Here is a 26,671-nt window from a genome sequence, read left to right as displayed (position 1 = left end):
TTTATGGGAGGAGGCAATTCAGAGAGGAGCCCATAAACCTATGGTCCATCATAGTTTAACTATGAGGACCATGTTTGAAATACTCAAGGCATTTACCAATACCTTAAAAACAAAAATAATGCTTCCATTTTCTATGGCCAATAACCAGTTAGAAATAATGGATAGCTTATGCAAAATGTTAACATAGAAGTGTCTAGACCTATTGACCAGGCAAACTAAACAATTAAAAAGAGCTGAGATTGATGAATTATGGACCTTTATGAAGGCCTCTTCAAGAAAAAGAACAATTGATGAAATCTTCGGTGAAGAGGCAACCCCGCAACAAATTCCATTTACATTTTCACAATCAATAGATATCAAATGTAAAAATAAACAGTTCCTTGCATGGATGTTACCCAAAAAGGGTAAGTATTTACTTAAAATGGAACTGTATGAAACAGAAGAAATAGAAGGTCTTCCTTTCAGAGATCATTATAAAAATATACAGACAAAAGCTGACGTCATCTTTGATGAACAAAATGAACAGTTTGAAATGTTTAATGACATCATCTCAGCTTCATATGAGAAAATGTCTAATCACAGCAGCTTTAAAAAAGTCATGAGACCAGTTGTGCAGGTTTGTCTTCAGCCTGTTGATAGTTAAATGGTTGATAGATTTTAATTTGAAAATGATTACTTTAAATAGTTTATTTAAAGATTAATGTTTTGTAGGATATGGAAGCTGCTGATTATCGGTATAAAAGAGTAAGATTACAGATTACAGTAAGAGTAAGAGTAAGAGTACAGCAGTCGATCAAATTGGTTGCTTTGTTCTGATAGAAAATGCATTCAGTTGTAATTTAAGCACTTATTATTATAATAAAAATGATAATGAAGTGTGTAAAGATATTTCAATGCTTCTAGCAATAGGTTTGTTATTGTCTGAATCATTAGCATGTTATGGTGCTATTAAGTATAATATTTTAATTGAGCTGTCATATGAAAAAAATATAAACGAGTATAGAGATGTAGGGTTTAAAACAAGAAATTTTGAAATTGTTAATGAAAATGATATTGAAAGTTTGTTATAAGATGCAATTGAAATATTGCTTCATGAAGAGGCTAATTTTGAAGGATGACAAAGTGGATGGACACTTTTGACTATTGATGAGATCTTAGTTTGAATAAATCGTTATCAACCTCTTAGAGGATCTTGCTTTATTCCTCTTCCCAAATCTATTAGAGATAGGTTTGCTATCATCATTATAAAAAACGATGATAAATATTGTTTTAGATGGGCGATTCTTTGTAAGTACGAGGGTTATTTTTTTTCAAGATCCAATCGGTCGCAAAATAAAAACCTGCGCAAAAATCAGATGAACCTTTGTGCATATGTGTTGAGCGGCATCTCCAGTATGGTCTTCAATCACACTGTGTCTCTTCTGTTTAGTTCTGAACACGCAGCTAGCACGTAAACATGTCTACAACAATAGCATCTCCCGCCAAGTGTGAAGTGCATGCGTTAATTCGATTTCTTTAGGCTGAGGGGTGTAATGCAGCTGAAATTCATTGATGAATAAGTAATGTGTACGGTGAAACTTCAATGAGTGACAGCAAAGTGCGACAATGGTACAGGAACTTTAAAGCAGGACGTACAGATGTTCATGATGCAGGTGTTCAGGGAAGGAAGCAAGTGTCAATCGGTGAATGGAGTTCTCTTGGTGGAATTCATGGAATGTGGCACGACCATCACTGCAGCATCATACTGCATGACTCTTCAATGTCTATCAACAGCAATTCAGAATAAGCAGAGAAGAATGTTGTCATCAGACATTGTCTTTTTCCATGACAATGCTTGGCCACACACTGCAGCTGTAATAAAGAAGCTCCTGCAATGTTTTCATTGGGAAGTGTTTGATCACCCACCATACAGCCTGGACTTGGCTCCATCTAATTTTCACCTCTTTGCGCACATGAAATGTTGGTTAGGAGGACAACATTTTGGCATCAAGACCATTTTAGATATCAAGCTGCAGACCAGCATAGAAACATAGCTGAAAATACAGGCAGCTCCGTTCTATGACGAAGGTATTGAAAAGATACCACGCTATGACAAATGTCTAAATCAGAGTGGCGACTATGTAGAGAAATAGCGTAAGTATGTAAGTACTTGTTACAAATAAAAAATTTTTTATTTTCACTAGTTTTAATTTCATGATCTTGAAAAAAAACCCTCGTATGTGCAAGGTGCTCATCTTGATAGAAAACATAGATATGATGCTTTATTCTATAAAGCATCATAAAGGTGTCGGAAAATTTATTCCATAAATTTTCTGACAAATTTGACTGATGTATATAAATTCGAGAAAAACAACAGTACTGTTTCTGTAAAGGTTTTTTCAATAGTTGAGAATGAAAAAATTATTCTGATCAAAGTGAGTTCTGAAAAGGAACATCTTTTTGATCTTATGTTACTGATTGATGGTAACCATCAGCATTATTGTTTCATCTCTGATTTTGAAAGGCTGATTTGTTCTCAGTTAACTAAAAATAAAAATGCAATAAGAATTTGTAAAAGAAAATTTATTTTTTACAAAAACGACAAAGACAGCAGTAAAAAGATGAATGATCATCTGGAAAGATGCAGCAGTAATCTCCCTGCAAAAGTTGTACTTCTTGTTTCTAAAGAAGATGATCTCAACCCATGCTCAAATTTAAAAATTTTCATCATATGTTTCCACTTCCTGTGGTATATTTGCAGATTTCAAATGTATCCTTAAACCTGTCGCAATGTGCTGTCCCAACCCTAAAAATTCATACATGGTTTCCACAGAGTGACACATTCCTATGGGCTATTGCATATATTTCATTGTTAATACTTTTACACTAGAGCTTGTTTGAAATGTGATTCCTTCAGTTCCTATTCTGTATGGAGGAAAGGAAGCTGCCCATTTTAAAAAGATTTGTTTGATGAATAATGCTATATTTGGTAAATGCATGGAGAATTTAGAAAGAGGTTAAATCTCAAGTTAATTTCTTCTGAAAAAAGAGTTATGAAACTCATAAGTCTTTTTACCCTCCCCTCCTTTCAAGATAGGATCATCTGTGATGAAACATATGTGCTGTTCAGTGCTCGAAGGAAAAGATATTTTTCAATAAACCAATATGCGTAGGTCTTTCTGTACTGGATCTGAGCAAGACCCTGATTATATATGAGTTCCACTACAGTGTGATGCGAAGAAAGTATGGGTCAAAAATTTCTGTTGTATATGGATACAGATAGTTTTTTATGAAGTGCAAACAAATGATTTTTATAAGGACTTGCAAGAAAGTTCATTCATTGACCATTTTGATACATCCGATTATCCTAAAGCACACCCATGTTTTTCATTAAGAAATAAAAAAGTAATCAGGAAATTTAAGAACAAGTGTTGTGGATTTCCTATTCGAGAATTTGTAGGGTTGCAAGCTAAACTGTACACATCTGAATCAGCTTCAAACAAAATTATAAAAAGGCAAAGGGGATTAAAAAAGCATAATTAAAACTCAAATAACTTTTGATGATTATAAAAAATGTTTACATGACAATACTGTTGTTATTTATAATTCTATGAAAATGTTCAAATCTAAAAAACACTTAATTGAAATGATTAAAATTAATAAATTAGCTCTTTGTAACTATGATGATAAACATATTGCTATGATAAAATTCATACTATTCCTTGGGGTCATGTAAATACTCCCCTTGAGTTAAAACAATTATTTTTAAAATAAATAATATCTAATTAGAAATAAGTGATTATTTCAAATTAATTCTGAATGTTAACGTCTTTATATTTTTGTTTTATCAAAATTTGTATAGAGGATTTTTTAAAATAATAATGGTTATAAAATTGTTAATTAAAGTATTTTTATTGGTTTAGTTTCTAATTGATGATTTCCAAGAGTATGATGGTGCCTTCTCTGGAAAGTATTGCTTGGTATAATGTGTTAAATAATTTCTCAATGAATATAATGTGGGAAGAAAGCAATTTTCCAAAGGAATACAAACAAATGGTTGCATATTTTGGAAAGGTTACAAACTTTCCTTTGGAATTTAAATATCAGGTTTCTAAAACCTTTTCTTAAGGTGTTTATATCAGGGAAATATAACAAAAATGTTGACTGACATTTTTTCAAATTATTATTTAATAGTACATAGAGAATCAGTTTTAGATTTAAATTGAAAGTTTTTGATTTGTTTTTTTTTTGTTAACCATATCTCAAATCAAATTATGTATATCATAAGGCTAATATTCCATTAACCTTAGTATGCATATTAACCTTAATATGCATGCATACAGATAGTAAAGAATACGAGTGGTAAAATAGACATCAACAATGAATTAATTCATTTGTTTTTATTAGATAAATCAAATTTTAATTTTTATGTTTATGTTTTTAGCAAATTTAATTTTAGTAATGAGTATAATCCTAAATTTTGTTACCACTGTTTAAAAAAAAATTGTTACGATTAATTCAATCAGTTTAAAAAATGTGATAAGTGAATACAATTGTGTAGATTCTTGTAAATCTTTTTTAATGGAAGAAGAAAAAGAAACCTCATTGTTTTCTCTTCTTTGTACTGAAATATTTTTTGATATATTAATGATTATAACAAATAAAAATAAAAAAAAATTATAAAAATCCATTTTTAACACATAGAAGTGAATCGTTTAATTACTTAATTAGTAGCAAATATAAATCAATGTTATATAGAAAAATTAGACAAAAATGTATTGTAATCAATTTTAAATATGTATATTGAATGTATTGTAATATAATTAAAATGAATATATTGTAAATATAATTAAAATGAATATATTGTAATATGATTAAACTGGATGTATTGTAATATCATTAAAATATATATATTGTAATATGATTAAAATTTATATATTGTAATATGATTTTATAAAAAATTATATATTTTAATTAAAATAAATATTTTTTAAAACGTTTACATCAGTTTTCAATTTTCATATCCTTTTTTCGTTGTTTAAACCTAAAGCTATTTATAATGGGATAGGATTAACAAAATAAAAACTGTTATTTTCTCATATATTTATTGAAATGAAAAACTTAAAATACATTTTTTAGAATTTATTTACTAATTACAATTCTACTTAAATACTTCTCGTTGTAAGATGTGCTTGAGATCTTACTTGCAGTCTGTTACGAACGTGTTATCACAAGAACACATGAAACTTTATTATTAATTTGGTAAACTGTTTTAGGATACTGTTGCTGTATCACAGTAAACCAAAAAGCTTATGGTCTTTTTTTCCAAATCTAATTATTTTTTTGAAGAATTCGTTAAACTCATAGTAGTTTTCATTCTTGAAAAAATAAAGCATTCCGGTTTAACAACTGAATGCTTTTTTCCGAGTTGACACAACGGAGTTGACACGTACAACTCCGTAAACAACCCGTTGATCTTGCAGGGCTGAGCAATGTTGAAGTGTGAACATATATCTTTTGGATATCCTTCGTTCAATTTTTCAGTGTGAAGGTTAAACATGTACAAACGTCGGTCCGCAAACAGCACTATATCCCCATTCGGTCGCTGATAAACTGCATCTGCACTTTGAAACCAACTGGGTAGAAACCTTAACCAATCAGTAATCGTTAGCGGTTTGTAGTAATTCTTAGTTTCATGTTTACCATCATTGGTGATGTCTATTATCCACAACTGATTCTTGAAAATCACGTAGAGTATTCTCTACGTGATTTGTAAGCGTTCATTATAAAATGAATTTTATAACTTTCTTCTTTTATTGAGCAAACGTCAGTGACTATAGGGGTGATGGAAGGTGTAAATGGGGTTCGAGTTGGTTTGACAGTAGTTGTCATCGCTCTGCCGCTGCCATAAAGCGATTGCACGGCTAGTATGTCGTCTTCTCTCAAATTTATACGTCTGTTTAGAAAAGGATACACTAACGCATCCATATTGTAAGAGTGACGAATACCCAAGGCGTGTCCGATCTCATGCATCAACGTACTCAATAGACTAGTCTTGCTTTTTTCCGCTTTTCCTTCAAGATCGAGACTCCAGTCCTCTTCTTCATCTATGTGCATCTCGATGGGCGTATTGTTTATGTTCGAAAAAATGTTTGCCCTACGATACCTCCCGGTCCGTCGAGTTTACTTGAGCACAGACTTCGTTCGTTTTTGCCACGTGTGGATACCATATTTGTCCGAAATAAGGATATCATATCCGTAGTAATCTTGTGTGAAACTCAGCGATGTGTGCTTTGTCCATTCAGCAAACGCTATCCTGGCCTATTCCATCTTTTCAGCTGTTGCCCGCTGGTAGTTATCTCCTTTGAGGTACCCGTAGTCTAATAAAAATTGATGGTGTCAAATTCGTCCGCGTTTATAGAAACTGATGCAACAAGGAAAGTTATAAAGCGTACGATCATCTTACTGTTCTCGTTCGAAGAATGAACGTCTCAACCAGAATGCATAAATTTATACACTACAAAATTTTTTTGTTTAAAGGAAGAGGTGGTTAAATCTAGAAATAAAAAAAACTGTTTTTCGTAAAAATCGATTTATTATTCTTTCATAAATTAAAAACTAATTACTTATTTTCTTATATTAAAATATAAATAAAGTATACAAACAGATAGGCGTTAAGATTTTTAAATACAAGTAATAATCAAAAACTACATTTTTATTCTTGACTCCAATCTTTTTCATCTTCAGGAAACAGTTGAAGGATCTTGATTTCTGGATCTTGTTTGTAGTCGGGCAGATCTTCATACACTTTTGCAGGAACGTATCGACCGTAATGATCGATGATGAATTGTTTGGGGAGGTAGCGGAGAATCTCCCGTCCAGGACTGTTTAAGCAGCACTCTTGCGTTTTTTTCATAGTGTCTTCTACCGCTTTTAGTATATCATATAATTTGCTGTGTTCATCCACCATGTATGCAACCATACAGTTTTGTTCATAGCATAGTCGTGATGTTCGCCAAAACGACAAATTTTCTCCATTTTAAAATATTAATTTCGACCGTAGGACAGTCGTACCCATCGAGGCCTTTCACTACATATCGGTTGTCGTTTAATATTTGTTCTACCAATATCTTCTTGTCTCTACCTTTTACATATATAGTAAAATTAGTTCCTAAACGTTTGAAAATAGATGGCAACTTTAAGTATGTAATAAATCCCGAATTCCAACTATGACCTATTTCTTTTTGTTGATTCTGTATTGCAGCTCTAGTAGATCAAGATGATATTTCGTAGTAATGGAAAGGTGGTTTAAATAGATAATGTTCGAATTGGTACCCATCCGAAGATATGATTGCTAATTCTTTAATGTACACATCGTTGTCGGTTAGACAAAAAAAAAACTAAAATCGGTAATGAAGAAAGACATGTTTCACCGAGCAGTAAACAAACTATACTGGTTAAAAAACGCCTCTGACTGTGTCGGTTAAAGACATATATTGCATCACACAATAAGCTATCGTACTGTCGGTGATAGGGATGGTGTTTTGAACAGTCTATAAATATAAACGTGATTGAAACGTATTTATTCGGAACAATTAACGTTCCTTCGGATTTCTTGTTATAGTAAGATCGATAAAAATTTTTAAACATTTCATATATATGAATATTTCATAGTGCATCTCCTTGAATATTTTCGTATGGATAGTAAATCGAATTCAAATATAAACGAATGTTGTTAATTGAAACTGAATCGAAATTAGAAGCGCTTTTAATCGCATCTCCTCTTCTCGAGGTTTGAAATCCGATGATTACATAACGAGGTTTTTCTGCTTGCACTGTTTTCACCGTCCAAATGACATCTTTACTGTTAGCTAAAGAGGTATATTCGTACAGATTCCACTTCCGGAAAGCCATAGAAATAGGTTCATCTCTATCGACAAGTTTAAGAAGTGATAACCGCCTTTTATTTGATACATTAACATACGGTATTTTCCATACTATTTTTGTGATGCTGAATGTGAATGTTTTTCCGGGTGGAACAACAACCGCATTATTGTCAGTGGATGCCCGAAACAGGATAAGTTCTTGTTTCACATTCAGCAGTATTGTATTATAAGCCTCGAAGAAACCAAAAAGCATTCTCAGCGAAAGCAATACGCCAAACGTTCCAGATTCACCGCTGATATATGCGCCACTGGCTTGTATGTCATCTGTACCAACCTTTCGATGACCAACCTGCCGGAGAAATATCATTTTTTTCCATAATCCTCAGAGAGAGGGCATTTTTCATCGTCGAAATCACGTCTACATTTCTCACTGTATCAACTTCTTGTCCTGCTATCTCGTACCGGATTTCATCAAAAAGAAAAGCACCGAAATTATTACACAATTTTAGCATCGCGTCAGCCTCTCCATTAGCACAACCATACCTTCCAGAGATATGCAGGTAACTATCACATGGTAGTGTGTATATAACTTGTTGCTAAAAAGGTATTATTAACTCATTCTTAGCTATTATTAAAAGTGGTTGCCGCATAAGGGTAATGAGTGTGGTATTCTTTACCCGTAATGCTTTCATCAAACACCACGTTTACAGAGTCTACATTTATTATCTGACCACTCATTATTGTAAGACCGTGAAACCTAAAGATTCCTGTAAACGCACGTTCTCTCGTGTTAACCGTTTAAGCTTCTTAGGTTGACTGTCCAACAGTGTAGCTATAGGAGGGGATTTATATTCTATAACATCGATGAAAATCAACCCCATCGTTTCTTCGTCTCAAATGTAATCTTACGGTCACTTCTTCCTCGTCGAAATTTGTCAGTTTAGTTTTGGTTACAAACGCGTACAGTTATTTTCTGTATAGACTTGGTATTGACTGGTAGATAAATGATACTACTCGGCACTTCAATTATCTTATACCCTCGTCGGACTTTGGAAAGAATTCGTGAGTTATATGACCTTCTTCTCCACCCACGTACGAGCTCCGAACGACGTTGCAGGTTATGCGTATAGCGTTTACAGATGAAATACTGACTGGTCTCTGATATAAGTGCCACATGTTTGCCGGAAGGATCACCTCGTCAAATCGTAAGAGTGCGGATGGAATAGGGTTTTGCAAAATCTACTTTTTCAGAGCAAAAGAGCCGCGAATGCATGGTCGTAGGTTCGACTATGATCTTTAATAAGCATTTTGGAGGAATGGCTTTACTGCAAAATCGTTGCTTCGGTTTTTTGTCATCGTCCACTTTCGGATTTTCCTTCTCTTTCTCTCCGTCATCATTGCAATCACCCATCACGTGTTTCAGTTTCACTTTCAGATCCTCGATCTCGTACATTCCCAGAGTTAACTTTATAATTTTCTCATCGCCGTAATAAAACATTATTTTTCCCTTTTTTCACGTTCGGAGTGTTGTATGACGTGAAAACGAGACCGATTTCCCACGCAGCGTCGCCGAGTTCTATCGGCGGAAAAAATTGCGGTCAGCACGGATGATTTTCCATTCAGGCAGAACATATTAAAAACCTCAAACACAGATGCCCGCAAACAACTGAATCAAAGTTTTGTCTACGGTCTAAATTATACTTAATATCGACTTGATAAGTCGATATTGTTAAGATAGAAAGCTTTAGAAAGCTTACGCGTTAGCCTGCACGCTTTTTGAAAAGGCTGCGCGCTAGCCTGCACCTTTTTCAGGCTTTTTTTGGCTAGTCTCCGGTTTTTCAATGAATGTGTGTCAAAATTAAATCTGTATCGACCCTTATTAATATCCCGTTCCTTATCAATCACTACGAACCCATTTTTTGTCCGGTTCCAAGCCTCGTTACGTATTTCTCTAAACATTTCAAACCATATATCGGGAATCGCATGATCGTAGTATATATGTCTTAGATTTCTTTCATCATCACAAAAACCATAAGAAAATTAGGATTATCACGGACTAATTGTTAGGTATTTTGCTATAAGTTTGACTTATAAAACACGTCAATGTTATTATGTCGACCCATGGTAAAATATTTTATGTTATTTTGTTTTTCGCATATTACATCATCAATTATTATTGAATTCGTTTCTGTTTCGTTAGGTGCTACAATAATATCGTTAGCACTAAAAGAATAGTAACCTATTCCTTCGACATCAGACAGTAATTTTTTAAGAAATAAATACTTCGGCTGGTACAGCGATTTAGAAAAAACATATATTGCTAAATCTTAAACCGCTAGGGTCGAATAGAATTTTAAAAACTGCATTAGTCGTACCAGAATTTGAAGGACCTACAACTAAACATCTAATGTTGTCTGGAAGAAGACAACATCTTCTTCGAATTAAATCTACTACATCGCCGTTTAATCGGTCTCAATTAACTACTGTTAACTTTCGATCTTGTTTTTCGCCGTAAACATACTTGAACGGTGCAATTTATTTTACAAGGTCTTTTTTTCTATCCACGAATCTTCTTTCTTATCAAACCCCAACCAATGGACAAGTAATTTATTATCGCTTTTTTTAATACTTTTTCCGCCAAGTAAAGGTTCCCGTACTTAGTTTTATTTAGTTCTTTCGTAAAAAAGGTTCCCTTTACTGCTTCCCCCTTTCCATCTTTTCCTTTTTAGATTATTTCTTGGAGGACCTCCGGATCCAACCTTCTGCCGTCGGAAATTTTGCGTGCCGCTCTCCACAATTATGTTCACCTGTCTGCTATTGAGTCTTGCCGGGTTCCGTACAGCAGGGGTCGCCGAACAGACGTGTATTATCAAGGAGACCGCAAGGTGATCACTTTCGGTCTCCTCTTCCAAAACTCGCAATTCGTTTCTATCAGTGACCATTTTCCCATCCACGATCACCAGATCGAGGATGGATTCATGGCCCCTCGCTCGATAAGTGGGAGTTCCGTCGTTCAGGCATGTGGCACCGGTAGCCGCAAAGAAGTCCTCCAGGACACTTCCTCTGTTATTCGTGGTCCCAACGCCCGCTGCCACAGTATTACAGTTGAAGTCCCCCAAAATAATAGCTCTCTTGGGGGACTGCATAACCAAGCTTTGTAACTGTGTCAACCGGTGTTGGTACTCTTTAGCGGACACATTAGGGCTTATATAGACACGTACATAATATGCTCTTCCAGTTCCACGGCTACCACACCCTGCGCTCTGTGATACAGATTAAAGTCCCTACTGCCTGTTGCTCGCTTCACCGCGACGTCCCCCGCCATATCAGACACCCACTGTGACTGAACGGCCGCGTAGACATTTGGCTCGGTAGCCACAATAAAATCAAACTCCCACGGTTGGCAATCTCCTCCACCAGATTATTGGCAAGGAGACTGCGGTTGTGATTCGATAACAGCCTTAACATGTCTTACAACAATGTCAGTCCTGTACGTCGAGCTCTTACAGTCTAGGCACCTAGTGGCCTCTCGACATTCTCGAATAAGGTGCCCCGTACCGCCACAGTTGTAGCATAAGTTGCCACGGTCAGGACCCTTGCAATTTCTGCTACTGTGCAAAGTAGCCCAACATCGATAGCAGCGCTCATTTTCTGTTCTGATATACGTCCGACAGTGGACCCACCCCACCCGAAGCCTGGAGGCAAATAGCTTGGTCGCGTTTCTGTGAGTAGTGATGACTGTAGCATTTTTTGTTTCTTCATATGCACCTCTTAGAGATGTTATTCTATAGCTTTCCTCTTTTCCAAGGATCCTGTCAAGCGCCTCCTTTATTTCGTTTTCCGCGGTGTCATACTCCAGATCTTTAATATGCACCATGGTTCTTCTGTCGCCTCTCGTACGAAGATCCAGCTGTAGATCTGCTGCTCGGTCTCTTAACATATTTGTAAATTCGCCGGCCTTTTTGGTTCCTTGGATTCGGACTTCCATTTCCTGGTTGCGGCCCTTTCTAATTGAGAGGACTTCTCCTGCCTCCTCCTTGGAGATTCTGTCCTTGACTGTTTTTAAGAGGTCAGCACACGACTTCCCAGGTGCTCTCACCACCACTGTCTTACTCTCCGTCACCGGTGGGGCGGCCCTACGCACAGAAGCCGATCGCGATCTGGTTCGTGTTTGATCCTCCAAATTAGGAAGGATCATTTTTGGAGGCTATTTTTTCTTTCGTGACAGATAAATAACTATTTTCCTTATAAATATACCCTCCCGTCCAGGCGGTATGACGAATACCACTTCCTCGGGTTTACAGACAACCCTCCTCATGGCCTTAATCACTTGCGCTGCGGCTGTCTTTTTTCCTTCTTCGGTGCTGTACACCACCGTGTACCTTGTACTTCTCGAGTAAACACACTTATCCTCCAACACGGTGCAGTCCTGGATGATCATTGCCCCTGGTTTAGTGCCATGAAACTGGCTGCCGGGTCTCGTCTTGGTCAAGTTAACATAGAGTGGCAGCTGTCCTCCCCAGGCGTTAAGTTGGTCACCTGGGTAAGCCTGTTCACGCCTAGGTTGACCATCTGCTTGGCAGTCTCTCTAGTAGTTATGCTTTACCATTCAAAAAGTTCTTTGAGGCAAAATCTGAAGGTCATACGTATAATACAAGTACTCAAAAAAAAAATTCCCCAAAATCTTCTTTTTTTTTTTTTGCAGTTATTGCCATTTTTGCACAGTAATAACGTATTTTTCTATTTGAAACCAGTTATATTGTGTGTAAAATTTAATAACAAAACTTATTTCTCTTCATCTTTTCTCTAAAATTAATAGATATAGAGTTGTCTAGGGAAATAATAGAAAAAAATTGGATATTTTTGTGATTTTTTTTAGAATTTGTTTAATAAAAATTTAAGCACACCTTTTTCAACTGGCGTATAACAAAATAATCATTTCTGATGATATTCTAGAGGCATTAAAGCAAAAATCAGTGATCATATAGAAAAAGTCCAACTATGCTGATTTTAAAACAGATACTGCCTGGACTAAAAGTAAATTGATGATATTCAGATTTTTATTAAATTTCTTCTATTTATTTATTTCTTCTTCTAACATTAGATAAATGGATGTAACATTAGAAAGTGGTGGAAATCATAGAGAAGTGTGCACAATCTTTCCAGATTCCTTTCAGGCAGCCAACCTCTATACTGGCATGGTATTTATTTACTTTTACACCTAAAATAAAGAATGGTGTCCCATTTGAGATGTGTGGAGGACAAGAAAACTTTAGATATGATGTAATGAGATAGATATATTTATAAATTATAACAAATATTACTCAAATTGAATTTAACTTATTTTTGCTTATTAATGGCACAAATAATTGTCGTGTTCTTTATAAAACTTTCATGCAACATTGTCTTTGTATTGAATTATTTAAATTATTTTTAACTGTTATTTTTTCATTTGTGTCAGGATCACCATTGAATGGTTGGAATCAAGATAAAGCATATTATGAATACTGAAGTTATTTTCTGAAGTTCATTGAAAATTAATTTATTTTGATTAAATACGTAAAAAGATATATTTTTTTTTATTTTCTAAACAAAAGTTGTATTTTTATGTTTATAACTTTAAACAGTTGGTTTACTGTTTTCCTTTATTACATATATATAATTCTTTTTTTTTTGGAGAATGTTCCTCTATATATTATATTGTAATAGAAAATAAAACAAGATTTTTTTTTTTTTAAATATTTCTTTTTCTATTATTTATAACCATTATATAAAACTATATATTTAATTTTTCTAGGTTTATATGCGAGTGAAGTTTTGATGGAGTAGGAAAAATCACGCTGTTTATATTTTTTAACTTTATTCTTAAATTTGTCCTATTGTTGTAGTTAACCTTCAGCAGAAGTTTTTTCCTTTGTTTTTGTTTAGTTTATTATTATATTAATGCAAATTTTGTAGAAGCCACAAAAAATCTTTTTGAACCCCAGAACAGGTTTATTCGCTAATTAAAAAAAAAAATCCAGAATTATTCTAAATCAATAAATTTAAATTGTGAGCCAAGATTATTGCTGATATGTCTTAATTTTTTATATAATTGGTAAAATAGTGTACCTCAAAAATTTGTAGTCTAATTTATAGAAACATTTATACCCATAAACAGATTTAAATTTGAAACTTCTGTTACATATTTTAAAGGTAAACTAACTATATGTAAAATCTTTGATCCTAATGTATGTAAAAGAAAATTAATTATAATCAAATGAATCTAAAGCGGGATAATTTTGATCAGTTTAATAAAAATTATTTAAGAAAGTACATGGGATGGTAGGTTACTTGTAACATTGCTGTAAATTATCTTTAAGATTGTAATACTGTATATGAATACATTATATGAAATATAAACCACCAAAACACAGTAATTAGGTAAGCTAAATGTAATGTACTAATTTCCAATAACTGGTTTTTGAAGTATCCTACATTTTCAGCTGGTATTAAATACTATATCTATTACATTAAAACGTATTCTTTTAATGATTTGTCATTTTATTCAAAATTATGTTTTTTATTGTGAAATTTTAAATGACATTATGAGCTTCACATAACTTTGCTATCCAGTACTGGATTCTGGATATATTTAATACATATATCTTTTTTCTTAATCTTTTCAACTAGAGTACAATAAGCAACCCCCCCCCCCTCAACTGAGATGAGGATGATATATATGACATAAATGAGGTGTAGTCTTGTACAGACTCAGGCCAACTATTCCTGAGACACATGGTTACTTGAACCCCAACCACCAAAGTACACTGGTGTCCAACCAGTATTTATGTATAATGTGTAAGGGTGTTCCACGATTCCGCTTAACTTCATTGATGTATTTCTGTCATTAAAATAATGAAAAAAAAGAAGATAAACATGGGTCCAAAAATGCTTCATGGGTGATTTGCATCTAGTTAAAGATTTCTCCCTGATTTCTGCTCCTCCGCTGAATTAAAGCCCTGAAATTCTGAGCTTCTTATGGTTTTTGACTTGAAAAATCCTTAAAAAAAATAGGTCCTAGTACTGTATCACCATTATTTTCTAGTGCATAATAAACAAAAAAAGGAGTTGAAAAACACATTTTTGCTTTGGCATAAAATAACTTTGTTAATTTGACAATAAATAAATAAAACTTATATTGGTTAAATTGATGCTGAGAAAATAAATTCTATAGAATTTAATTCTGAGAAAATATGTAAATTATCTACCAACAACCCACAACAGCAGTTGCGGGTTGTTGTGTATAAATTGCAGTATGCGGGTATAATATGCGAGTATGTGTATTTATACTCAGCAGTTGTGGGTATGAATACACTAATATGTATTTACCTGCCTGCAGTATTATGATATTATTTCTTAATTATTACTGCATTAATTCCCCACTAGGTCACTGGAATGCTCTAGAATATTAGTAGTCTGTGTTTAATGTTCCAGAAAACAAAGCTCTACAAACAAAATTTTCAACGTTTTAGCTATGATTTGCTTCAGCATACTGTATTTTTAATTGAGAATGTTAATTTTCAGAATAAAATTTTATTTCATTTGTGAAGTGAGCATTTGTGATTTATATGTATTTAAGTAGTAAATTTGCACTGATTTTCAAAGCTATTGATAATAATTAGCAAGTGATTTGTTTTAGTAAAAGAGAAATGCCATATAAATTTACAAATCAGGAATATGCTGACATTCATTTCATCTATGGTTTTTGCATCGGCAATGTTACCTAGTTGTTGAAAAATATTGTCTGAGATTTTCCAATTGAAACATTCCTAACCAGCAAGTATTTGCCGATACTCACCGGTACCTAAGGGAAAGTGGAATATTTAATATAACATCTGAATGAGAAACTAATGTGAATGAGCTGATTGTACGTATGATAGTGCAAAGTCTAACTATTAGTACTCGTAGTTTATTTGTATGCTTGGGTATTCCATGCAACAGTATATAGTGGACATTACACAATGAAGAAGGTCTATACCATCCTCAACCATTTCAATGTCTTGAAGAAGGTGATTACAATCTGTGGCTGAATTATTGTTAATGGAATGGTTATTACAAAACTGTGTGCTTCTATCGCTGATTTATTTACAGATGAAGCAACATTTACATAAGATGGGATAAACAATGCATGAAACAATCATTTTTGGAAACATGACAATCCTTGTGAGACCATTGAAACTTTCCAGCACACAGGCAATAGTTACCTGAACATTTTTCAAAATGAGCTGTCAATATTTTTAGAGGATGTTCCACTTAGTACAAGAACTGATATGTATTTCTAACACGATGGCGCACCAGCCCATTTTTATGGTCCTGTTATTCATTATCTGAATGAAACATTTCCTAACCGTTAGATTGGTTGAGGTGGACCTCAAGTATGGCCTGCTAGATCATCTGATTAATCCCTTGGATTTCTTTTTGTGGGGATATATGAAATCGTTAGTGTATGCACAAAAATCAGAAAATTCAAATGAACTTTTACAAAGAATCACAAGGGCCATTAAAGAAATCAAAAACAACCCAAGAAAACTAGAAAATGCAATCTCATCTGTAACTCTCTGTGCTGAAATGTGTTTCAGATTGATGGGGGACATTTTGAACAGTTGATGGAATAAGAATAACTTATGCTATTTTATTTGGTTTTAGAAGGTTAGTCTGCTTTTACTTTTTTATTCAATAATAGAAGGCTGTTCATTTTAGTCTAAAATTGTATTTCAGTATATTCCATATTGGCACGTATTGTTCTACATTAAAGAATATATTATTTTCTTGCACTATTATTATTTTTTTTATTGACTTTATTTACATCAATTTTCTCAGAATTAAATTCTTTATCAGTTTAACCAGTAAGTTTTATTTGTTTATTACAATTTAACAAATTTATTTCACAGCAAAGCTAAAAAACTGTTTTTCAGCTCAATTTTTTTTTTTGTTTATTTCACTATTTTGTAGAAAGTAATAAGGACACAGTTCTGGGACCCATTTTTAAAAATTTTTCAGGTCAAAAACCATAAGAAGCCATTAAATTCACCTCTTACTGACTGAATTAGAAAAACTTGACAATACAGTACCTATTCTTTTGAGGTCTGTTGTATTATTATTATTAAACTTCCTGAAAGTTTTCAGAATGTAACTACTTTTTTTTTTACTCAATGAGAACTCTGTGGTATTTTAGGATCTGTGCCATCCCTAGACTTATGCCTAATCATAAAGCCAGTCCATCCTCTTAGCCATAACAGTAGTAATTTTTGGGACATCATTTTTTTTGCAACATAAATCAATATATAACATGCGACGTAAATCATATAGACTGATTATAGATAAAATCTCAGCACCTTTAAGAATGAAACATTCGTGGTTTTAGTGCCACAAGACTGGAGTGGATCTGAGTATGAGACCAATGTAGCCTATGTTTTTAGAAATAGAAATTTAAAAACAAATTTTGTAAATTTCATTTTCAGTGTTTAAAAAATTGTTCAAACTTCTTTCTGTTTGCTTGAATAAATGCTAGAGTATGTTTTTTCTTCTTGCTGGTTGAAATCTTTAATGCTGCTTCTAAAATATTAGAAACCAGTATTACTATTTATTTTCAATTATCTTCTAAAAATGCCATTAAAAAGAAATAAGTAACAGAAAGGTTTTGAGATTAAGGGGATGTAAAGAAATTAGTCAAAACTAGAAGAAAATGCAATGCTTACGATTGAGTTGTTGTGTGACCTGTTATTCCATACTGTACTGCATCCACAGCATTTTTGATAAGGCTTTAGTAGGCTATGAAGTTGATACACTCTTGAGACTGCTAAATGTCATTAAAAAAAAAATAATAATAAAACATGGGATGCATTAATATAGAACTTCAAATTCTGTTATATTGTTATGTTATTCTGTTAATATATATATATACATTATAACATAAATGTGTGTGTGTGTGCACACATGTGCATGTGTGTGCATACACGTGCGTGTGTGTATATTATGTATATATTTTTATTCTGCTATTTTTTACATATCCAGTTTGATGGAACTGTGCTTCATTGACTAAAATCTATTTCATACCATTTCTGATAAGACATCAACGTTGCAGTCCTTTGTCTGGTTGTTGTTAAACATTTGTTACAGAAATCTTGTATGGAGCTCTTTGGTTTTGTTGCTTTCTGAACCGTTGATAAGATAATGGACAATGTTTAGAAAGTCACTGATGTAACTACTAATCATGGATATTAAACAGCCTTTCATAAATTAAAATATTTAGACACCTAAAATGAATACGTTTGGTATGATTTCCCAGAACTATGATTTTAAGTGGTAATGATGTGATTGTAAATTAGTCATACTTATAATTGTACGGCATAGAAGGTATATGAAATTCATGTTTCCTTGCTATAATTAGAGCCAGAATTTTCCAAAACAAAACAAATTTTCCAGACAGAAAAGTTTGGTATTACCAACCAATTTTTAAAGTATAAGTGAACAGCAAGTTTTGTTTGATGAGCTCTTATGTGAATGTTTTAAAGAAGATTTTCTCCTTTAAAACATCTAGATAGTGGTAATTGAACATCTAGATAATACTGTTAATAGGGTAGTTATAAAAAAATGCCAATCAAATGATATTCAATAAATTAACTGGTTTTTTTTGTTGGTAGATTTGATTACCACTGAACTAGAAAATAGGGGTGTGGCCTTGTTTTTATGGGCTTGTTAATAATGAAATTCATTAACATGATTTCTGACTTTTATGGCAGAGTAGTGGGATCTTTGTCTTTCATCCAAAGCTTCTGGGTTTGATTGAATCCCAGTAACTCATGGTATTTTTTGCAGCCTACAAATTATTAGTAATCTTCTTTATAGGTTGCCAACAGGAATGGCATTCTACTATACAAATTTTACTAATTCCATCTATCTAACTCTAGGAAAAAGAGGAAAACAGAAAAAAAAAGAAAAAAGATATCTAACTAAGTTCTGTGAGTGATATACAAGCACATAAATGACTAAAATATGTGTTCATTAATTCAGCTATACTGTTAAAAGTCGGAAATTGTTGTTCTACTCAGTCCCATATTCTTAAATTATTTCTGAAAACTATTTTAATGTTTTTTGATATTGTCTCCTGGCCACCATCTTTTTATTGGGATTTTGTTAACATTGCATCAATCAATGCTGTCAATGTTAACAAGGTCTGAATATCAGGATCATAACTACATGTTCAGTCACTATATGAACAAGAAAGATAGCTTTCTATAGTCCCTAATTCATCAAAACTGCAGAAGAAATCTAGAGACTTCTGGAATATTATGAAGATTTATATGTTAGCATTATGATGTCAAAATCAGTATTTTGTCAAGCTCTGCTCATCTTTGTTTTATGGAATAGTAAATAATTGTAGTGGTGGACTGCTTATCAAGAAAAGATTACACATTTATTTTTGATGATTAGCATACTTGAAAGATTAAAAACTAATATTACTCATCTCTTAAAACATAGTGCTTTATTTGCAATTACTGTAACATTCCACAGATTCATTTTAAAAGAAAATGAATAAATTGCTTATTGCATTCTCAATTGGAAACTTCTTCTGTGATTGAGCATCCCTTCCTCTACTTTCTTCTTTCTATGTTGTCATCCCTTCTTTCTTAGATAGGTATTATGGAAACTGTCAGCTGCAACCCTGGAAATAGCCAGCAAAGCAGTTGCTTCTTATTGGGACTCATTGGGTTGGCAGTGGGATTTTCCAGAACTGTGTTTTCTGCTAGGGGTTGCACAAAAAGGGAAACTAGTGGCCGAAGTGCAATTTTGTAATATGAAGAAAAATAAAATTCAGTTGAGATTTTGGTAGTTATGTGTCAAGAAACGTTTCAGTCTTCAACTGGTTTAAACTGTAAAGCATGACTCTTAAAATAATGTAAAGAAATTGAAGTTTTTGTGAATTAAATTAATTTTTTGCTACTTTTAAGTTATGTATAAGTTTATTTGAAATTATGGTTTTTTTTCTGATAACATTTTAGTTATGTATTATTTTAAATATTGATGACTTACCTTTTATCCAGGAGTTCAGTAAGTGGCAATAACATCATAGATTTTCTGAAATAAATCACAATCTCTACGGCGGTGATGCCATATAACTGCAAGGTACGATGAATCTGTTGTTCATCTATCTGTACTACACCACATTACGTTACAATGTTTCACTAATTTCCATGTATGTTCTATAGTTTGTATATGGGCAGGGTTATTGTAATTTAACCCTACCCAAAAAAACCCAAGTGGGTTTTTAAATAACATACTTAAAAACCCAAATAAATAAATCCATTTCTTTTATAGCTCACCGTTTGACATACCAGTGCCACAGGATGTTATAGTTACGTTCATACAAACAATTGCACCATAATTATTTAATATAACAATATATTTATTCTGAAAATCTTTTAATAGTCATTATAAAATCTTAGTAAACTAGTAACTATGAAAATTAAGTTCTTTCCATACGATTTTCTGAAAATTTTGAAATTTTGCTGGGATTATAAATAATGAAAATTTATTTTTTTTATATGGGTAAATTTATACATAACTAATTTTTTGGCTTATTGCTCCTTAATTGTTTCTCATTTTTGACCGTACAAGCCCATAAGTAGAGATTATCCTTTCAATGCATGTAGCTCTTTGCAAGATAAGAAAGGAGACATTTTATAAAAAGGTCAATTTGTATGACGTGATCCAGTTATTCCCATACATAAACAGTGCGAAACATATATTTTTTTTTTATCCCACTCTGCTTGTGAATGATAGCCATTTTTGTTTAGCATTGCATGCTAATTTTTGGCTTTGCAGACACTAATGTAAACTTAATATCTTTGGACTGGATTATGATAAAACATTGCAAATTACACCATTTTTTTTTATTTTATCAAATTGTCTTTAAAAACCTTAATAAGTCTAATGTGTGATAATCACCTCCAAAATTTGATTTTACAAATTCCACTTTTGAAATTTGCAATGAAGAATGAAATATCAAAATTTATTTTTTATTATTACATGTGCTATGATACTAACCATAGCTAGAGTAAGAGCATTGATAAGTGTTTTCATCTTTTTTTTATGAATTTTTGAAAGCTTGAGGCTTGATATCTCTCTGGTGGGGCTTTGAATAAAAATCAAATTTTTCCACATAGTGTACATCTACAATAGGTTATCTCTAAAGTAAAGACCGTTTCATTGTGAAAAAATTTATTCTGAAAATTAATATTTTTTATTTCTCTAAACTACATATCTTGTACTACTTCTCTATATAATTGCCACATGAATTAAGACATTTAATTTAGCGATACACCAGCTTCAATATTCTCTCATAGAATTCTTCTGCCGCCAGTCGATTTAGCCACTGATTAACAGCATTTTAAGTTCATTGTCACCCACAAATTGCATACCACTCAAAAATTCTTTCAATTTCCCAAACAAATGGTAATCAGAAGGTGCTGAGTCCAGACTATATGGTGGGTGATCATAAATTTCCCACATTTATATGGTGGGTGTCAGACCCTCAACATGTGGGCATGCATTATCATGCAGCAGGACAATGCCATCAGTCAGCCACCCACATCGTTGATTTTGAATGGCATGCTGTAACTTAGCATTTATAGTTGTTCCACGTGGCATGAAATCAATCAGCAGTTTGCCAAACTGATCCCAAAAGACTGTGGTCATAAGTTTGCATCCATATGGCTGTGGCTTGACCTTTGTCAGTCTGGTAGATGATTGAGGATGATGTAATTCACTTCACTGTCATTTTCTCTCTTGCATGTAATACGAAATCCATGTTTCATTGCCGGTAACAATTGAATTAAGGAACTCATCACCTTTTTCTGTGTGGTGCATCAAAAATTCCAAACCAGATTCCATTTGGATTTTTTTGTGACCCATTAAGACATGTGACACCCAACAAGCACAAATCTTTCTGAAGCCTAAATGTTCATGAACAGAGTGACCGATAACAGCTCTTGAAACATCAGGAAAAAGAAGGGCCAAGTTGGAAATTGTTGAGCGACGATCTTTTCTGATTTCATCATCGACACGTTTCAACAAGTCCTCGGTGATTATCGAGAGCCTCCCTGAACGTTCTTCATCATGCACATTAATTCTGTTATTTCTAAACCTTTCACACCATTTTCAGACATTTCTTTCATTCATTACATTATCATCGCAGACAGCTGCCTATGAATTTCAGCCGGCTTAATATTTTCATGGTATAAAAAAACGTATGACTCCACTTATTTCCATTTATCACTTATTTTGGCGGCAACATCGATTTTCATATTCATTTTATAACGTAATAACTCACACGCAATCAAAAATACTATAACGCGACAACTTACAGACAAAGATGCAGTGTGTGCATTGTACACATGAATGACACAGGTTCACCAACCTTAAGTAGAGAAATTTCCCAGCGGACTTTACTTAGAGATATTCCTCGTATAGAAGAACAAACTACAGTAAAAATTTCATCTTTGTATTTGACTCTGAACCAAGTTATGAATTTTCAAAGTATGAGCATTTGTGCTTTAACCAATTTTAAACTTGCCTATTATAGTCATTTTAATAGGCCTAGCAATATAGTACCACAAGTTTTCTAAAAATATTATTTCTCACGAAGTACCTCAAACATTTATGTGCACTGAATATTCATGAAGTTACAAAAACTAAATTAGAAAAAAATGTCAGTACTGAATAAAATCCAAAATGCTCATTTTTTTTTTAACCCAGCAGGCAGTTTTATTTCTTAACCATGCATATGGGGCTCCTGTTTGTAAATGAAAATTTTGTGAATGATTAACTATTTGGAGACTTGTTTCCTGGCAGGGTTGCAGTTGCCTGTATGCCTGCCATTCGTCTGAAATAATTGTTGATCCTGGACATTAAAGTTTGTGCACTTTTGTCTGACACCTTGACCAAAAATAATTCTTACTTTCTTGGCAGCAGCTAATATTATGGTTTTTTAGCATGAAGATACTCTTTTTAATTTCAACTGTCATTGAGTCTGCCAATTACCACCAGATCAGATTGTTAATGATTGTGAGCTCAAAACTCTCACATATAAACCAAATAACCTCTCACTCCAGTTCACAAAAGTGTTGGTTAATTTCTATTCTGTATACTCTTGTATACGGAACGTAACTTATACTAGGCCCTTTGCCCAAGTATAAATGAAGAACACTGTTTTCCAAAATGGTAATTTGGAACCAGTCTGAAATTATTTTGGTGTAACTGTTTAAATTCTGTGCACCCATCTTGGAGCGTGTATATTGGGTGCACATGCATTCTTAAAATCATTTCATCCCCCATTCACATCTACATGGATATTCTAGAATGCTGTATTCCTGGAAAAACAAAATGGATCATTTTTATTTGTAGCGGATTCAACTAAATGGGCAAAATTCATTATAGATGACTGAGGAAAGGCAATTCTGAACAATGTTGTTTAGTTAATTAATAACTAGCTAGATTTGGAACTTGATGAATGCATGCAGTATGTATGTACAGTAACTTACTGTATTGATGTAATATAAATACAATAACAAATATAAAGAAAACAATAGATAAATTACTAATTTCAATATTACTTCTAGATTAATAACATTTCTTGACACATAACAGAAGAGTACTGAGATTTTTAATATTCTGAAAGTATTTGATAATCAACGAATATATATAATATCATAAACATGAGAGTAAGTATCTAATACATTAGAATAGCATATTTAATTATCAGCTACTTTTGGTAATTATGTTTTATATTACACAGGTGGAATTATTAAACATAAAACATATTATAATTAGGTTTTCAGTTCTCATAATATTGAGGAATTTTATGTTTAGACTTTTTCAATAATTAAATAAATGAATTTGGTGTTCAGAAATAAGTTTACTTATTTACGAAAATAAGTAAAATATAGTAAATTAAGAAAAATATATTTTTCTTAATACTTTTATTTTTTTAGGGCAATGACTTTGTGGTTATTAATCATTAAAAAATTATGCCAACAGCATATGGTGAATTATGCACTTAGTGCTTCTAACTTCAATGATCTATAGAGACTGATTCATTGAATATGACTTGCTGTTTACTATTTTGTTTTATGCTACACTTCTTAGTTACCAGGTGCTATCATTTGAGACCAACTTATCTAGAGGCCTTTTCTTATTCTGCATTATTATAATTTTTTTTTATTGAGTCATCTATTATGTTTTGTAAAATACATATTTAGATTTTGCATAAGATCATCTGCAACCATATCAAATTCCATTTATCTAAGCAAAACATGAAGTTCAGGAATTCCATGGGTTTCAGAGTCCATCTTGACTATTGCATTTATTATTCAATTATTTTGTTTATTTTAGTAAGATGTTTGAGTATGATGTAACAATATTTTAGATGTGAGTTCTTGAAATGATCATATCTCGAGTCAGATAAGTAGAAATATTATTGTAGAAATTATTTAAATAAAAAAAAAGGAGTTTGTACAGTTTAGTTTTAGGAGTAGTGTGGTCTAAGCCATAATTGTGAAGATCTGTAACTGGATGTCATATTTTAACACTGATATATATAATATTTTAATCTGTACATTCATTAACATTAAATGATAAAAAACAGTTCAAAATTGGTTTCAAGGAATAAAACATTTTTCAATAACATCAAAGTTATCACACTTCCTTTTTTTTTTCATTAATAAAATTTAAGTCTGAAGATGCTTGTGCTATAAGGTAGGCATGTATAAATCTGTTACTATAATAACTGCGTTAATTCTGTTGAGTTAATTCAGAATTAGTTCCTTCAGTTTTGAAAATTACAGATGGTTTTTCCCACATAATGCTAATGAAAAAGAAGTTAATGTAGCTCTCATTATTATAAATTTTAGGTTCTCATGAATATTTTTGTTTAAATGTTATAAAAGATAGAAAAATTTTCCATCAAAGTAGAAAATGTGCCCCTAAAGTTAAACCAGTGTAATATTGTATTTGGTTAGCTTTATTAAAACCCTTTGAATGTTATGCAATGATAATTTTATTAGCTCTCAAGTTATATCCATTCTTTTTTCCATGATTCTTTGTATCAGCTGAAATAGTGAACACATACTTTTAGAGTGCTTGGTTCAATGTTGTCTTTTGTAAATGATACTGAACATTTTAAGTAAATTGTAAAAAAAAATATTTATTGTATGAAGTCTGTAAACATTTCAGATGTTTCAGTTGAAAAAATGCATTTTCAAAACAGTGCTTCTAATTCAGTAAGCTAAAAATAGTTAAATATTTTTTAATTATAACTTACTGAATATTATTAATGTTAAAGCTTTAAAAAACATGTTATGTATTAATGTAATGCTTTATATATGAACAGATACTTAATTAATAATTTAGTAAGTTATAATTAAAAATAAAGACAGAAAATAGTCTGAGGATCAAAGATATCTCTTGATTGATGAGTTCTGTTTTATTTCACTTTAATATTAGTAATCAGTCAAATAGTGATTGGGCAGTACTTAAATTGTTTAATATAAAATTTTCCAGAATTTTTTTATGAGTTTTATTTTTGTTAATCAGAGGAGTGGAATCCAATGGAAGAGGATTTTGAATCTGCTAGAAACAATTATAAATATGATGATCAAGATCCTTGTGTAGCTGTCAGCGGTTATGCACCTAAAGATGAAGAAAGGAACTGTAAATTTTTTTCTAAATTTGGCCGTTGTTGGAAAAAAAGCTGTCAGCTTAAACATGTTGAAGTTAGTCCAGGTAATGTTTTATAAATATTATAATAGTATCATTTTTATAGTGAAAATAATACTGTTATCATTCAGTATTGCTTTATCACTAATGATAAAATCAAATATACAAGAAACAAACATAAAGTAAATTACGCCCCCTCTATGAAACAAACATATATTTATAAGACAATTTTTTTTATTGTAAAAAAAACTCCAATTTTTATTTATTTTTCGACATAATCGCCAAGTTTTTCTAAACACTTTTCATAGCTCATGACAAGTTTTTCAATTTCATTCTCATAAAAATGACATCCAATTTCCTTCAACCATTTAAGGACCGCTACCTTCAGTTCATCATCATTACCGAAACGCTCCCCACCCAGGTCTTGCTTGAGAGGACCAAACAGGTGGTAGTTGCAGGGCGCTAGGTTAGGGCTGTAAGGTGGATGGGACCACACTTCCCACTTGAATTTTTGCGATTCACAAAATGAATTTTGCGATTTTTGCGATTCTCCTTTGTCACATGAGCTGAATGAGGAGCGTTGTGAAGAAAAACGACCCCCATCGCTCAATCTTCTGGATCTTCGATCTTTAATCGCTTTACGCAATTTTTTTTAGTCTCACAGTAAGATTCGGCATTAATTGTTGTTCCTCAGGGCATAAATTCACTGTAAACAACTTCCTCAGAATCGAAAAAGACTGTCAGCATAACCTTTCGAACATGTGGGGATCTTTTCACTTATTTTGGCTGTGGCAGATTTTTGTGTCTCCATTCATGTGATGCTCATTTAGTCTCAGGAGTGTAATGAAGCACCCAGCTCACATCCCCTGTTATGATTTGTTTCAAATACTGTGGACCCGTCCTGAATAACGTTGAAGAAAAGAAAGAGTAGATGCAAAACATTAATGTTTGTGGTTGTCGGTCAACAGATGTGGCACTTATCATGCACACATCTTACAGTAACCAAGCTGATCGTGAATAAATGCACACTATCATAACTGATGTTAAGT

General features: G+C 32.7%; 1 protein-coding gene across 3 annotated transcripts in view; it reads left to right on the top strand.

Moving 5' to 3' along the window:
• LOC142325070 (uncharacterized) overlaps positions 1-26,671 on the top strand; it is a 107,518-nt gene that overhangs the window by 55,659 nt on the left and 25,188 nt on the right. For all 3 annotated transcript variants that reach the window (XM_075366391.1, XM_075366390.1, XM_075366392.1), the window contains one exon: positions 25,500-25,688. In XM_075366391.1, coding sequence (XP_075222506.1) covers positions 25,500-25,688 — 189 coding nt within the window. The remainder of the gene's footprint in view (positions 1-25,499; positions 25,689-26,671) is intronic.

Source organism: Lycorma delicatula, chromosome 5 (assembly GCF_047948215.1).
Source record: "Lycorma delicatula isolate Av1 chromosome 5, ASM4794821v1, whole genome shotgun sequence".
Classification (NCBI taxonomy): domain Eukaryota; kingdom Metazoa; phylum Arthropoda; class Insecta; order Hemiptera; family Fulgoridae; genus Lycorma; species Lycorma delicatula.
The sequence above is the reverse complement of the archived record's forward strand: the minus strand, read 5'-3'. Positions and strand labels throughout refer to the sequence as shown.